Raw genomic sequence first — 15,937 nt, forward strand, 5'->3', positions numbered from 1 at the left:
ATTGTTAATTATTGAAAGCAATCTTATCTGAAGACTGGGTCACATATGCTCCTCTCCCTACTGCCCTCCCATCTCACAAAAACGTGAAACTCCCATGACAACTATTTTTCGCAGCTTTGTGGGATTAACAATCTGAAAACCTTATTCTGTAGCTGTCTTGCAAGACAGAACGTAATAGAAGTAGTGACATTGCCTCAGCTTGTGCATCCCAAGGTAGTGCTTTTGGAAAGTCTTGGCATCTGACCCTCCCCCGCCCATAAAATTTTGACTTTAGCAATCAAATACCAGAAGTCAGATTCAGCCTGACTCACAAACAGCTGGACACCATCCACACTCGATGAAGGCAAATAAGTTTTAGCCCACTTCACTGATGAAGATGCAGTCTACTGAATCAATATAAATCTCAAAACAATATCAAAGAGCAAATTAGGTTTGCATTGTTTCCACAGAAATAAACAATTATCAATTACTGAGCTGGCAGAAGGACCTAGACATATTAGGACAATGGGCAAAGAAGTGGCAGATGGAACACTGTGTAGGGAAGTGTATGATTATACACCTTGGTAGAAGGAATAAAGACGTAGACTATTTTCTAAATGGGGAGAAAATTCAGAAATCAGGCATGTAAAGAGACTTGGGAATCCCCTGTAGGATTCCCTAAAGGTTAATTTCCAGGTTGAATCGGTGATAAGAAAGGCAAGTGCAATGTTAGTATTCATTTCAAGAGGTCTAGATTATAAAAACAAGATGTAATGCCAAGGTCATGACTGAATGGTCAGACTGCTCTAGGGAGTATTCACAGTTTTGGGCTGCTTTCTATGAAAGGATGGGCTGGTATTGGAGCAGGTCCAGAGAGATTTACAAGACCAATCACAGGGAAAGAGATCCTGGAAAGGTGTAATAATAACAGAGTTGTCGTGATGGGAGATTTTAATTTCCCAAATATAGATTGGCATCTCCCTAGAGCAAGGGATTTAGATGGGGTGGAGTTTGTTAGGCATGTTCAGGAAGGTGTCTTGAAACAATATGTAGTTAAGTCTACAAGAGGAAAGGCTGTACTTGATTTGGTATTGGGAAATGAACCTGGTCAGGTGTCAGATCTCTCAGTGGGAGAGCATTTTGGAGATAATGATCATAATTCTATTTCCTTTACCAAAACATCGGAGAAAGATAGGAACAGATAAGTTAGAAAAGCGTTTAATTGGAGTAAGGGGAATTATGAGGCTATCGGGCAAGAAATTGGAAGCTTAAATTGGAAACAGATGTTCTCAAGGAAAAGTACGGAAGAAATGTGGCAAATGTTCAGGGAGTATTTGTACGAAGTTCTGCATAGGTAATGTTAGAGATCTAGAAGATTATAAGGCTAAAAGGAAGGAGCTTAAGAAGGAAATTAGGAGAACCAGAAGGGGCCATGAGAAGGCCTTGGTGGGCAGAATTGAGGAAAACCCTCAAGGCATTTAAGCCATGATAGTATGGCAGACAGACTTGATGTGCCGAATGGCCTAGTTCTGCCTGTCTTATGGCCTAAGCCATCCACACCTAAAGGGTGTTTGTTCCTCTGCAGAGATTTATCAAGACATAAAATATCTACAATGACAGAGGGAGGTTTGTTCCTCTGCAGAGATTTATCAAGACATAAAATATCTACAATGACAGAGGGAGGTTTGTTCCTCTGCAGAGATTTATCAAGACATAAAATATCTACAATGACAGATGGAGGATCCACAGCAGTTTTTACAATGGAAACAAACAACTAGATGGGAGGAAGAATGGAAATGTTAAACTGTGTGATGAAGAGGAGGTATGAGACCATTCTGATTTTTTTTTTTGCACAGGAATTCAGGTGCAGATACTTTCCTTCTGTACTGTTTATGAATCATCTTACAAATATATATGGTTCCAGTCAGAAGACATAGAGATGCAGTCAGGAATGCTTTCACACCATTTCAAATTGTATTCTCAGGCACAGTATATCCTTTATCCAACTGACTTACTGATATACCTTAGAATTAGCAGCACTTCTGCTAATTCTATCTCGGGCTTCATCCGCTGCATGTTCCACCAATGCCAAGACGTGTTCCTCAGCAGTGCTGTCAGTTGAACTGCATGCATTTCCTTCTGGCTCATATAAGTAACTGAAATATTATAAAAAGGGAGGTAATAGGAAGCGAGAAATCTAATAAATCAGCTCCACCAACACTATGCAACTATTAGTACATAAGTTCTATTTAGGACTAAAGATAGGATCAAGATATTACAAGATAAGATTTCAAAATGTAAATTATAATCTCTTAAAAATATAATGCAATTGGATAAAGGTGATCGGTACTATGCAACCATAGTATACAAGGAATCACTGGGCTGGATCTTACTGAACTGCTTACATATTTACAGCTGTGGTCCTTAACCATTTGGGCTCATCTGTACTAGATGTGAAATGTCACTCCTGCTAATTCCAAGCACTCAAGGATGAGGCAGTGAGATGGAGTGAGACCTCAAGAGGTATTGCTGTTTTACCATTACCCTGGAATACTCTCACAGCAACAGGCAAAGCAGTGAAAAGCACTTCATCTCCTGTCAAAGTCAGAACTGTAATTGCAAGTTTACATGTCTCCAGAAGACCATAAGACATAGGAGCAGAATTAGGCCATTCAGTTCATCAAGATTTTTTATTCCCTCTCAACCCTATTCTCCAGTATTCTCACTGCAACACTTGACACCCTTACTAATAAAGAACTTATCAACCTCGCTTTAAGTATACCTAATGACTTGGCTTTTAAAGACATCTGTGGCATGATTTCCACAGATATACCACCCTCTTGCTTCCTCATCTTTCTGAAGGGATGTCCTTTTATTCCAAAGCTGTACCTCAAGTCCTAGATTCATCCACTATAGAAAACATCCTCTCCACAACTGCTCTATTTAGGCCTTTCAATATTAAGTTAACTTCAATGAGAAACCCCCTCGCGCTTCTAAATTCCAGAGCCACTAAATGTTCCTCAAAAAACATGTAAATCCTTTCATTCCTCAGGAGTGTTCTTGTAAACTTACTATGCATCATTTCTTTGGCAAGCAGATCCATCCTTAGATATGGGGCCCAAAACTGCTCACAGTACCCAAATGTGTTCTGACCAATGCCATATAAAGTCTCAGCATTGCATCCTTGCTCTTACATTCTTGTCCTCTAGAAATGAATGCTAACATTGTCATTGCCTTCATTACTACTGACTGAAACTGCAAGTTAACCCATTGCGAATCTTGCACTAGGACGCTCAAGTCCCTCTGCACTTTCTCTGAATTCTCTCCCCATTTAGAAAACAGTATATCCCTCCATTCTTTCCATCAAAGTGCATAATACACTTCCCTGAACTGCATTCTGACAGATCTAGGAGAGACGGGATGTTCATTTAGTTTAGAGATACAGCTGCACCGCCCAGCAACCCAGCTATTAACATTGGCCTAATCACAGGACAATATACAGTGACCAATTATCCTACGGTTTTGGACTGTGGGAGGAAACCCATGTGATCATGGAAAGGACATACTCTTCTTACAGAGGACGTCGGAATTAAACTCCAAGGACCTGAGCTGTAATAGAATTGCACTAACCGCTACGTTACTCTGGCACCCCACAGATAGAAAGACAAGGGTCTTAGAGAAAAAAGAATAATTATTTGTGGCTGCTAAGAAGTCATTAGGAAGAATAATCTCAATAAAACACAATACAAGAAACCTGAATCATCACTTCTTTGGCATTCTTATCAAATTATCAGGCTATCCAATGCTAGAAGATCATTCTGAGATAATGTTACAGAACAAAATAAAATGTTGTGGGATATATAAATTTACTACCAACCATTCAAGTGTCCCTAATATTTCAGTGACTCTTTGTTAAGGGCTTTTAAAAATAAATCTAACATATTTCTAACTTGGATCTTTGAAAAGTTCATTGTCCAGAAACTTTCTTTAAAAGAGACCACCCAATTTACAAAGTGCCAAAGTGCAGCAATTTCAAACTGAACTTACCTGATGACCTCTTTACTTTGCTTCTTGGATTTTTTGGTTGTTGTTTCGACAGGTACTATAGTAACTTCTGTAACAGTTTCTTCTTGTGCTACATCTTCATCGCCTAACAGTGCTGCCTGCTGAGAAAAATCGATCTCCTGCATGAATGTCATGCTGCGCTTCAAAGCTAACAGACGCTCCTGTAAGCAAAGAACATAGAAGGGCACGCTTTTTACTTCTCCCCAAGTCCTGGGGTGAACTGCATGCACATGCACAGCATTTAGTAGTTGCTGGTCATTGATGTTTGTTCAGTTTAATGACTGACACTCTTGTGAATGAGAGTGATTACAGATGAGCATTGTTAGGGCTCAATGGTGAAGGATACTAGAAGTGACAAAGTAAATGGATCATAAACTATGGTGTGCCCTGTGACAAAGACATGACAACCATCAACACAATAAGGCACAGCCACAGAAATACAATGATGGAAATAGTTAATGATGCAAAATAAACTAAATAACATTCTATCTCTCCCAAATGAGAAAATGCATAATAAATGAATAGTGCATAAACACAATGAGATCATCTAATTTTAACTTACTTTAATTTTGCATTGTAATAAAATGCAACTGAAGTATACTTTGTTCATATTTGTTCTCTTTTGTTATTCCTAGCAACACAAACTGTGGTCGATTAAATCAATACCTTCGAGGAGCATTCCTTAAACTGGTGAAAGCTTATCAATTCTTTAATCTCATTGAAGTGCACTTAGGACAGTCCTAAATGGAAGGATCTGTTATGCGCAAAGCCTATTCTAAAACTGTTGTAATACCAGAGAAAAGTCGTGATTCATAATCATCCTTTCTCTTTATTTAGACCATAAGATATAGTTGCAGAATTAGGCCATTTGGCCCATCAAGTCTGATCCACTATTTCATCATCGCTAATCCGTTTTCCCCCTCAGCCCTAATCTCCTGTCTTCTTCCCGTATCCCTTTATGCCCTGGCCAATCAAGAATCTATCAACCTCTGCCTTAAATATATGTAAAGATTTGGCCACCAGAGATTCACCACTCTCTGACTAAAGAAATTCCTCCTCATCTCTGTTCTAAAAGGATGCCCCTCTTCTGGTCCTAGTTTCTCCCAGCATAGGACACATCCTCTCCACATCCACTCTATCGAGGCCTTTCAACATTCGATAGGTTTCAATGAGGTCATCCCCCATTTTTCTGAATTTCAGTGAATACAAGCCCAGATCCATCAAACATTCTTCATATGATGAGCTGTTCAACCCTGGAATAATTTTCGTGAACCTCCTTTGAACCCTCTCCAGTTTCAGCACATCCTTTCTAAGATAAGGGGCCCAAAACTGCTCATAAGGCCTCAAGTGAGGCCTCACCAGTGCTTTATAAAGCTTCAACATTACACCTTTGCTTTTATTTTCTAGTCCTCTTCAAATGAATGCTAACATTGCATTTGCCTTCTTCAACACTACTCAACCAACAAAAATAACTTTCAGGGAACCCTGCACAACCACTCCCAAGTCCCTTTGCACCTCAGGTTATTGAACTTTCTCTCCATTTAGAAAATAGTTAACCCGTTTACTTCTTCTATCAAAACGTATGACTATATACTTCCTGATACTTATTCCATCTGCCATAGTTAGCATATCTCTCAGCACTCAACATAAGCTACTTCACTGAATTAATCATTTAATCACCAGATGTTCAAAATCTAGGAAATTCCTGCCTAACAGCTTTGCCAGAAGAAAATCTGTGATTCAGAAAGGAATCTTATTTTGAGCTACCTATCACATGCAGATTGAGCTACTTACAGACACTGATCTTGTTGGCAATGCCCACAAGCCAAAATATGAGTAAGTTAATAAAAATCAGTTATGGGACCAATATTAACAAGAAGCAAAATGGAGCACGCAATTTATGTCTGTTTTAGTAAAATACTATACTGATCCACCACTAGACACACCTTCTATCAGATAACCAGATGAAGAAAATAAATCATCTTACTTTACTCATCATCTTAAATCCTGTGTGAAGCAGCTTTTTTGCAGCTTTGTAGTACACAGTTTCAGGTCGGTTGTAAGTCATTGCATTATCGCACATCAGCTTGAAGTCACCCTTGGAGAAGAAAAAGAATCAAAATTACTTCAAGTTAATGCATATACCTCCCTGGGTTTTGACTGCAGTTCTGTATGGAACTGCCAACCTTTGTCAGCAATTTGGTACAACCACACAAATACAAAAGATCCATAATCTGCTGACAATTTCTTAAATCAAGAAGTGGACAAGAACATACTGAAATTCCTTAACTTTACACTGGAGAACCTACTTCTGGATCTGTGAACCCATTAGTTTGAATTGAGATATTAGACTCATTTGAAAGCCAAAAGTACAGGTTTTTGCCTTTGCACGAAGAAATCTTTAAAGTGCTTTTTCATATAAGGTCTTTTAAAAATGATTTCATTTATTTCTTTAAAAAGATAAATTAAGGTCAGACTGCTTGAGGCTCTATTAGCCTTGGGATTTCTGTTCAACTGAAGCAGCCTGCTGACAACAATATATTGAGCTTCTTAAGTATTATCAGAACAATGGTCATCAAGTCAAGTATTAGCTATTCCATTATATTCCCGATCTATGTTGTGATGACGGATCAGGAGTTAATAACTGTATCACTTGCTGCTGGATACTTAACCTAGGAAGCTGAGCTGGGTTGAGGTGCTCTGTACAAAGAGGATGGATTGCATCTAAACCTGATGGGGCCAAAATCCTAGCAGAGGGATTTGCTTGTACTATTTGAGAGGGTTTAAGCTAGATTGACGAGGGTGGAATGCTGATCAGAGCAGAAGCCAATGGGAAGTCAGAGAAATATACAATAGTCAATGAGAGGAGGTTTAGAAGCAAGGATTGCGAGGAGCTTAATATACAGAATGGAAAGACCACTGGTTTAAACTGCTTTAATTTAACTATGAGACATTAACAGGTAAAGTAGATGATCCTGTTAAGTTCCAGGTGAGCAACTACTGTCTGTAACAGCAGCAGACATAAGAAGAACTCTGCAGAGAGTCAACCCCAAATGGTGGCTGGGCCAGACCACATCACAGGCCAAGTACTCAGGGAGTGTGCACACCAGCTCACTGATGTCTTTATGGGCATCTTCAAGCCTTCGCTCATCCAGGCTACTGCTCCCACATGCTTCAAATCAGCAATCATCATCCCTGTACCAAAGCACTCTGCACCTTCAGAGCTAAATACTACCACCAAGTGGCACTGATGTCTATCATCGTGAAGTAATTTGAGCAGATGATAATGGCACATATCAAAAACTACATTTCTGCCACACTGGACACTTGCCAATATGCTTAATGTTATTTATCAGGCACTGGCCCTATCATATCTAGAAAACAAGGACAGTTATTTCAGAATGCTGTTTCCGGGTTTCAGTTCGGCATTCGACAATAGTCTCAAGGACCTTGGTCAACAAACTCCTTCGCCTCTGTTTAAATACATCACTGCAACTAGTGAACAGATCCCAGATAGTTAGGATGCAGAACCACTCCACCCTCTCCATCATCCTCAAAACAAGTGCCTCCCAGGACAGTATGCTGAGCTCATTGCCAAACACAGGAGCAATCATATTGTGAAATTCAACAATGACATGACTGTGGCAGGCTTTATCACCAACAATGATGAGACAGCCCACAGAGAGGAGGAGGAAGACCTTGATGCCTAGGGCCAGGCAAATAATTGCTTCCTTAATGTCAACAAGACAAAGGAGATGTTTATTGACTTCAGGAGAACTCACACCACTTACATCCCCTTTTATCCTTGTGGTGGAAACTGCAAGAAGTTTCAAACTCCTGGAAATGCACATCACACACAATCTCTCATGGTCCCAAAACAGGAAAGCTCACCAATGTCTCTATTTTCTGAGGAGGCAGAAGAGAGCTGGACTTCATACATCCATACTCCTGTGACATTCTACAGATGTGCAGCAGAGAGAATCCTAACAGTCATCAAAACTACCCAACACATCACCAGCACGAGCCTGGAGGAACTCAGCAGGTTGGGCAGTCAACGTTTTGGGCTGAGACCCTTCGTCATGACTGAAGACGGAGAGGGCAGGGGCCCTTTAAAGAAGGTGAGGGGAAGGTGGGAAGGAGAAGGCTAGTGGGTGCCATGTGAAAAACCATTAAGAGGAAAGATCAAGGGGTGGGGAAGGGGAAGCAGGGAGGGGGATAGGCAGGAAAGATGAAGGAACGTGAGGGGAAAGCACTATGTATAGTAGAAGAAGGTGGAATCATGAGAGAGGTGAAAGGCAGCTGAAAGAGGAAGCAGAGTGAAACTGGGATTGGGGAAGGGAGAGGGAGGGAGTTACCAGAAGTTGGAGAACTCGATGTTCATACGAAGGGGCTGGAGACTACCCAGACGGTATATGAGGTGTTGTTCCTCCAACCTGAGTTTGATCTCATCATGGCAGTAGAGGAGGCCATGTATGTACATATCCAAATGGGAATGTGAAGCAGAGTTGAAGTGGGTGGCAACCGGGAGATCCTGTCTGTTGTGGCGGACAGAGCGGAGGTGCTCGATGAAGCGGTCCCCAGCATCTAATTGTGTTTACCAGCACCAGCCTACCTCCTATCAAGGATATATGTACAGAAAAGTACTGGAAAAGGGCCAGTAACATTATGTAGGATCCCCCACACCCCGCTTATGGACTGTTTGTCTCACTCCCATCAGAAAGGAGGCTTTGTAGCATCCACGCCAGGACCACTAGTCTCAAAAACAGATACTTCCTCTAAGCAGAAAGGCTGATCAACACCTTCGCCCACTAACCCCACCGTTAGTTTATTATTTTGTGTCAGTCACCTTATGTACAGCCTAGCCTCACTTTATGGACATACAATCAATCTATGTGTATAAGTTACCTTATGTATTTATATCCATTGTGGGTTTTTTTTTCATTATTATTGTTCTTTATTTTTTGTGTTTTCTTTGTGCTACATCAGATCTGGAGTAACAATTATTTTGGTCTCCTTACACTTGTGTACTGGAAATAACGTTAAGCAATCTTGAATACTGAACTCAGAGCATGGGTTGGTTCTGGGAATCAGATTGCTATTGCCATAACAGAAACATGCCTAAGAAAAGGGCAAGACTTGCAGCTCAGTGTTCCAGGATACCAATGCTGTAGTCATGACAGAGATTCAGGTAGAAAGGTGAATTAACTTTTTGTTGAGGGAGTACATAACAAAATATCTTTGACAGGATATTCCCTAAGTAACCACCCGGTGAGGCCTTTTGGGTAGAACTTAGAAGCAATGGGATGGTCACATTGATGGGACTGTAATAGAATAGTCAGCAGTAATTAGAGGAGCAGATCTGTGAAGACTGCAGGTAGTTGTGATAATAACTGGGTAGTATTAGTGGAGTGGGAAATCTAAATTTTCCTGATGTTGGCTGCACTATCTATAATATAAAGGGCTTGGATAGGGTTGAATTTGTTAAATGTGTTCAATAAAGTATCCTTCATCAATATATAGAGGGTTCTACTAGAGAGACAGAGTGCAGCACTGGCCCCCTCAGAGAACAAGGTGGGGCAATTTTCTTAAATGTCCTTTGGGGAACACTTTGGATCCAGAGATCATAATAATATCACATTTTAAATAGTTATAGAGAAAGATAGGACTGCTCCACTGGTTAAGGTCCTACATTGGGACAGGGCCAATTTTCGAGGCATTAAGGAGGATTTTACAGAGGTCGACTGGGTTAAACTGTTTGCTGATAAAGCGATGATTAGCAAGTGGGAGGCTTTTAAAATGTGATATCAAGAGTCCAGATGCAGTATAGGGTGAAGGTCAAGGCTGGCAACACTGACTGATGAGAGATACTGAAGCTATGGTGTATAAGGTGATGACAGGTATTGATCATGTAGATAGCCAGAGGCTTTTACCCAGGGCTGAAATGGCTAGCACAAGAGGGCACAGTTTTAAGGTGCTTGGAAGTAGGTATAGAGGAGTTGTCAGGGGTATATTTTTTATGCAGAGAGTGGAGTGCATGGAATGGGCTGCCAGCAACAGTGGTGGAGACGGATTTGATAGGATTTTTTAAGAGACTGCTGGACAGGTACATGGAACTAAGAAAAATAGATGGCTATGGGTAAGCCAAGGTAATTTCTAAGGTAAGGACATGTTCGGCACAGCTTTGTGGGCTGAAGGGCCTGTATTGTACTGTAGATTTTCTATGTTTCTATGGTCAGTAAAAAGGAGTATTGATTTTAGGCTATAAGAAACAAAGGAATTATTTGAAGACTAGAATGTGTAGGAGTACAGTTAGGAGGGAAATTTGAAGGGTAATAAGAGGGTATGTAATGGATCAGGCAGGCAGAGTTGAGAAAAATCCCAAGATATATTCTCTAGGTACAGTATATTGAGTGTAACTCAAGTACATAGCTCCCTGAAAGTGGTATGGCAGTTAGATAGGTGGTGAAGAAGACATTTGGCACACTGGCCTTCTGTAATCAGGACACTTGAGTTTAGGAGTTGGGACATTAGGGTGCAGTTGTTTTGCTTTTCTAATTATAGCAAAGACAGGATGCATGAAAGAAAGGCATGAAGTCCAAAGTCCAGATTTTGGTAAGATGAAGAGGGAAATGCATTGTCAGACCTTTCTCTCTCCACCTCCTCCACTAAAACCTTTGTGTCATGTTTGGAAGAGCACTCCAGATATGCACAATTTATCAGTGTCTCTCAAGTCTAAAACTACCAGCATCTGATCCTGCCAAAATACCTTTCATACTTAAAGCACTTAGAAGTTATATATTTAGTAGTCTACAACAAAATTATGCTTCTCAATCATAAAAGAGGCATGCTCTTTGCAACAGTGCAGGTTAATAATGCATTCCAATTGACAAGCATATTTTGAACTTCATCTAATTTAGCCTCTTCAATTTTATAAAACCAAGTTCTGATACAAATCCTCTCAAAGTACATTTGATTATCTGAGAGACTCAATTACCCACATCCCCAGTCCAGAAATGGAGCAAATCTAGTCTGTTTGAATCAGAATCAGATTTATTATCAGTTACATGACATGAAATGTGTTGTTTTACAGAAACAGTACATGCAAAAACATAAAATTGCTATTGGATTGTTCATTCAGATTCTATTAACAAAATACTTTTAAAGTAAGTATGTCAAAACTAAGAGGCCGTAACTGACAGTATTTAAAAGAAAAACCATTAACTGTAAAATTATGGAAACACAGCATTCTTCAAACATTTCTTTCCACTTTCTCAGTATTTACAGGTACTCATATATAGCCAATATCAATCTTACCTTGAATTCTGTAATGGAGTTATATTCATTTGCCAGAATTTTATCCTTCATAGTACTGAAATCCATTGGATGTTTTATTATCATAGAATAACCAGGTGCAATACTATCCGTAACAGGGAATGCAAAAAATCCATGAGGATCTTTCCTAAAAGTAAAAATCAGTGATTTTCTTTTGGTAAGTGTTTAAGTATCATCAATTTCATTTATTCTTTCCTTATCTTCAAGTACTTCTTCAATGTCTAAAAGTAGAAACTTAGAAGAAAATTGTATGTTGTTTACACTATACAATATCATTGATCTCTGCTGGTTAGCTGATCTCCTTAAGCCCAGTGATAATTTTATTGTGGTTGGTTTAATGGTTTATACCATGGTAGACAAAAATAATTAACCAGGATTCACTACTTCTGGGTAAGATTTCCTCAGGTTTTAATATGTTCCCAAAAGTTTAAACATGAAGGGAATTATCTATTAGAATGCAGTTATGATAGAATGAATGCAGCCTGATTGTTCTGTTTGCACCGTCTTAGCAAATTAAATCAACTAAACAGACTGTAATTTAGAGTATCAAAATCACAAGCATGGTTACAACTGTGGGGTTGAGGAGAGAAATATTCTTGACTGCAATTGCGAAATTCCAGCAAACTACACTAGAAACAATACACTAGACTAAAATTACTGCCTACTATACATATTGAAAAAATCCTTCCTGAAGGTGAATATAATTGACAAATAAAAGCTACATTCTGCCTCAAAGAGAAGGAAGTGAAAATTCTCATGAACATTTTAACATAACACTGAAGCCCATTTATCCTCCTAAGCACGTAAGAACATATATAGTTGAAGGTGTTGCAAAAATGAAAGTTATCCATTATTACTGTACTGTGGTAAATTTTTATATTACATGGTGGTTAGTTATGACTGAAACTTACCGCTGTAACTGGCGTAAAAAGTGCTCTAATAATTGCTGCAGGGGTGTATTCTCACTTTCAGCTTTTAATACAAAGAAAATTTTCCATTAGCAGAGACATATGACAATCTGTATCACATAAATCATTACATTATAAATATAATGCATTACATTAAGTGCTTTTAACTATATATAGTCTACGATATACAGGTGAACCCCATTTTTCAAATGTTCACTTTATGACAGCTTGCTGTTATGAAAGATCTACATTAATACCTGTTTTCACTAACGAAAGAGGATTTTCACTTTTACGAAAAAAGACGCCTGCTTTATACGTGTGTTTACCCTGAAAAAACTACCATGACCGTGAAGCCTTGCACAGGCAGTTGTGTGCGCATGTACGTGTGTATGCTTGTACGTGCCGATTTTTTTTCTCCAAATTGATTTTGACTCACTGTCTTCCCAATTTTGATAAGTGAAACTACACCGTAAATACAATATTTCTAATTTATATAGGCTGTATATTTCCTGCTTTTACTATATGTTTGTGTTATTTTGGATTTTATGTGTTATTTGGTATGATTTGGTAGGTTATTTTCTGTATCTGGGAAAGCTCAAAAAATTTTCCCATATAAATTAATGGTAATTGCTTCTTCGCTTTACGGCATTTCAGCTTACAAACGGTTTCATAGGAGCGCTCTACGTTCAGATAGCGGGGAAAATCTGTAAACACACGTAAAGTTAACTGAAAAACTTCAAGCAATTAGTGATAATTTGGTGGTCTGAATGTATTTTGGCCTATGCATATTGAAGCAAATAAAAACTAAAGACAGGTTAAGTTTGTGAGTTATCCGCCTAATAAACTGACCAACAAAAAATACAATATAAATTTAGTGTCCTCCTAAAGAGTCAGAATGTAATTGCGAATGCTATGTCATTCTTACCATCTCCAATGTCAGTGTGGTGACATCCTTGCCAAAGGTCGCAAAGCATTTGAATATAATTAATAACAGCTTTTAAAGACCTATGATTAATACTGTGAAGTAATTTGACATCACACTTTTGTTCAGTATATCACAAGACATAGGAGCAGAAGTAGGCCATTCGGCCCATCAAGTCTGCTCCACCACTCCACCATGAGCTAAACTATTCTCCCGTCTAGGTCCAATTTCTGGCTTTTTTCCCATATCCCTTGATACCCTGACTAATTAGATACTTGTCAATCTCCTCCTTAAAAACCCTCAATGATTGGGCCTTCACAGCTGTATGTGGCAATGAATTCCATAAATCCATGACCCTCTGGATAAAAAAATTTCTCCTCATAAAGCAGTATCATTAGATCTTTCAAATCAATCTACATTATTATAATCGCATCAAGGATTTGTTAACAAACTACACATTTACATTATGTCATTAAATTCTGCTTGTAGTTAGTCAAAAAACAGTGGAATGGTGAAATAACATCTTTCTACCAATATTTCTTTATTATCATAAGATAATTCACAAAATTAACATATTTTGTGGTCACACGAGAAAATCTGCAGATGCTGGAAATCCAAGCAACACACACAAGATGCTGGAGGAACTCAGCAGACCAGGCAGCATCTACGGAAAAGAGTATAGTCGACGTTTCAGTCCAAGGCCCTTCATCAGGACTGGAGAAAAAAAAGTGGAGGAGTCAGAGTAAGAAGGTGGGGGGAGGGTGAAGTAAAGAGCTAGGAAGTTAATTGATGCAAGAGATACAGGGCTGGAGAAGGGGGATAATAGGAGAAGACAGAAGGCCATGGAAGAAAAGGAAGATGAGCACCAGAAGGAGGTGATGGGCAGGCAAGAAGAAAGGAAAATGGTAATGGGGAATGGGTCATTACTGGAAATTTGAGAAATCGATGTTCATGCCATCAGGTTGGAGGTTACCCAGTTGGAATACCAAGTGTTGCCTCATCGTGACAGTAGAGGAGGCCATGGATTGACGTGTTGGAATGGGAATGGGAAGTGGAATTAAAATGGGTGGCCACTGGGAGATCCCACTTTTTCTGGTGGATGTAGCATAGGTGATTGACAAAGTGGTCTCACAATCTGTGTCGGGTCTCACTGATATACAAGTCACCACACCAGGAGCGCCAGATACAGTAGATGACCCCAACAGACTCACAGGTGAAGTGTTGCCTCACCTGGGAGGACTGTTTAGGGCGCTGAATGGTCGTGAGGAGTAGGTGCAGGGGCAGGTGTAGCACTTGTTCCCCTTGCTAGGATAAGTGCCAGGAGAGGAATCAATGGGGAGGAATGAATGCACAAGGGAGTTGTGTACGGAAAGATTCCTGTGGAAAGCAGAAAGTAGGTTGGGGGGGGAAGGTGGGCGCAGAAAGTGTGTGGGGGGGGGGGAAGATGCAGAAAGTGTGGGGGGGAAGACGCATAAAGTGGGGGGAATGTGGGCGCAGGAAGTAGGGGGAAGGTGGGTGCAGAAAGTGTGTGGGGGGATGATGCAGACAGTGTGGGGTGGAAGAGGGAAAGACACAGAAAGTGGTACTTTCTGCATCCTGTAGGGATCTCCATTCGTCCCTCCCCACTGAACTCCCTCCTAACACCTACCCTTGCAAGCGGAACAAAAGCACTACACCTGCCCCCACACCTCCTCTCTCACTACCATTCAGGGTCCCAAATAGCCCTTCCAGGTCAAGTGATACTTTACCTGTGAGTCTGTTGTAGCCATCTACTGCATCTGGAGCTTGCAGTGCGACCTCCTGTATATTGGCAAGACCCGACGAAGATAGGAAGATCACTTTGCTGGGCACCTACACTCCACTCTGCCAGAAAAAGCGGGACCTCCTAGTGGCCACCCATTTTAATTTTTTAATTCCATGTCAGTCCATGGCTCCTCTACTGTCGCGGCGAGGCCAAGTTGAGGTTGGAGGAGCAACACCTTATACTCCATCTGGGTAACTTCCAACCTGATGGCGTGAACATTGATTTCTCAAATTTCCAGTAATGCCCCACTCCCCCCTTCTCCATCAGCATTCCCCATTCCCATTTCTCCTTCACCTTATCTCCTTACCCGCCCATCACCTCCCTCTGGCTGTGTTTTCTACCATGACCTTCTATTCTCTCCTATCAGATTGCCCCTTCTCCAGCCCTGTATCTTGTTCACCAATCAACTTCCCAGCCCCTTGTGTTTCTTTCTCCCCTCCCCCACCTTCTTCCTCTGACCCCTCATCTTTTTTTCTCCTATCCTGATGAAGGGTCTTGGCCCGAAACTCCGACTGAACTCTTTTTCACAGATGCTGCCTGGCTTGCTGAGCATTTTGTGTGTGTTGCATGTATTACTGGTATTGTTGAAAATGATAAATTGAGTCTTCTATACCAATAATAATGAATTGCACTGTCGTTCCTGTCTGCGTTCGTCTTCTGTGACACACTTCTCGCATATGACTCTTATCAGTACAGCCAGGATAACTAAATTAAAACCAAGTTTCTCCTACCTTGTTCTTTTGTTCTACAGGATCGTACTGGTCGATCTGTAGGGGGCTCAACTTCAATCCTTTTCCCTGGGTCAAACTCATCAGCATCAGCCTCACTATCTAAATGTTCTTTCTCACGTTTTCGCTTCTTCTCTTCCTGTTATGAGACAACAAACGCCATCTAACAAATGCCGTATTTCCAATATCATCAATGGCA

General features: G+C 40.3%; 1 protein-coding gene across 4 annotated transcripts in view; it reads right to left on the reverse strand.

The window, feature by feature from the left end:
- brd9 (bromodomain containing 9) overlaps positions 1-15,937 on the reverse strand; it is a 72,120-nt gene that overhangs the window by 34,894 nt on the left and 21,289 nt on the right. For 2 of the 4 annotated variants that reach the window (XM_059945345.1, XM_059945342.1), the window contains exons 3-8: positions 15,742-15,877; positions 12,288-12,348; positions 11,359-11,503; positions 6,032-6,142; positions 4,027-4,205; positions 2,003-2,135 (exon numbers count right to left, since the gene is read on the reverse strand). In XM_059945345.1, the coding sequence (XP_059801328.1) occupies positions 2,003-2,135; positions 4,027-4,205; positions 6,032-6,142; positions 11,359-11,503; positions 12,288-12,348; positions 15,742-15,877 (765 nt within the window). The remainder of the gene's footprint in view (positions 1-2,002; positions 2,136-4,026; positions 4,206-6,031; positions 6,143-11,358; positions 11,504-12,287; positions 12,349-15,741; positions 15,878-15,937) is intronic. The other 2 variants (XM_059945344.1, XM_059945343.1) reach the window with 2 other exon arrangements.

The sequence above is a fragment of the Hypanus sabinus genome, chromosome 20 (genome assembly GCF_030144855.1).
Source record: "Hypanus sabinus isolate sHypSab1 chromosome 20, sHypSab1.hap1, whole genome shotgun sequence".
Lineage (NCBI taxonomy): Eukaryota > Metazoa > Chordata > Chondrichthyes > Myliobatiformes > Dasyatidae > Hypanus > Hypanus sabinus.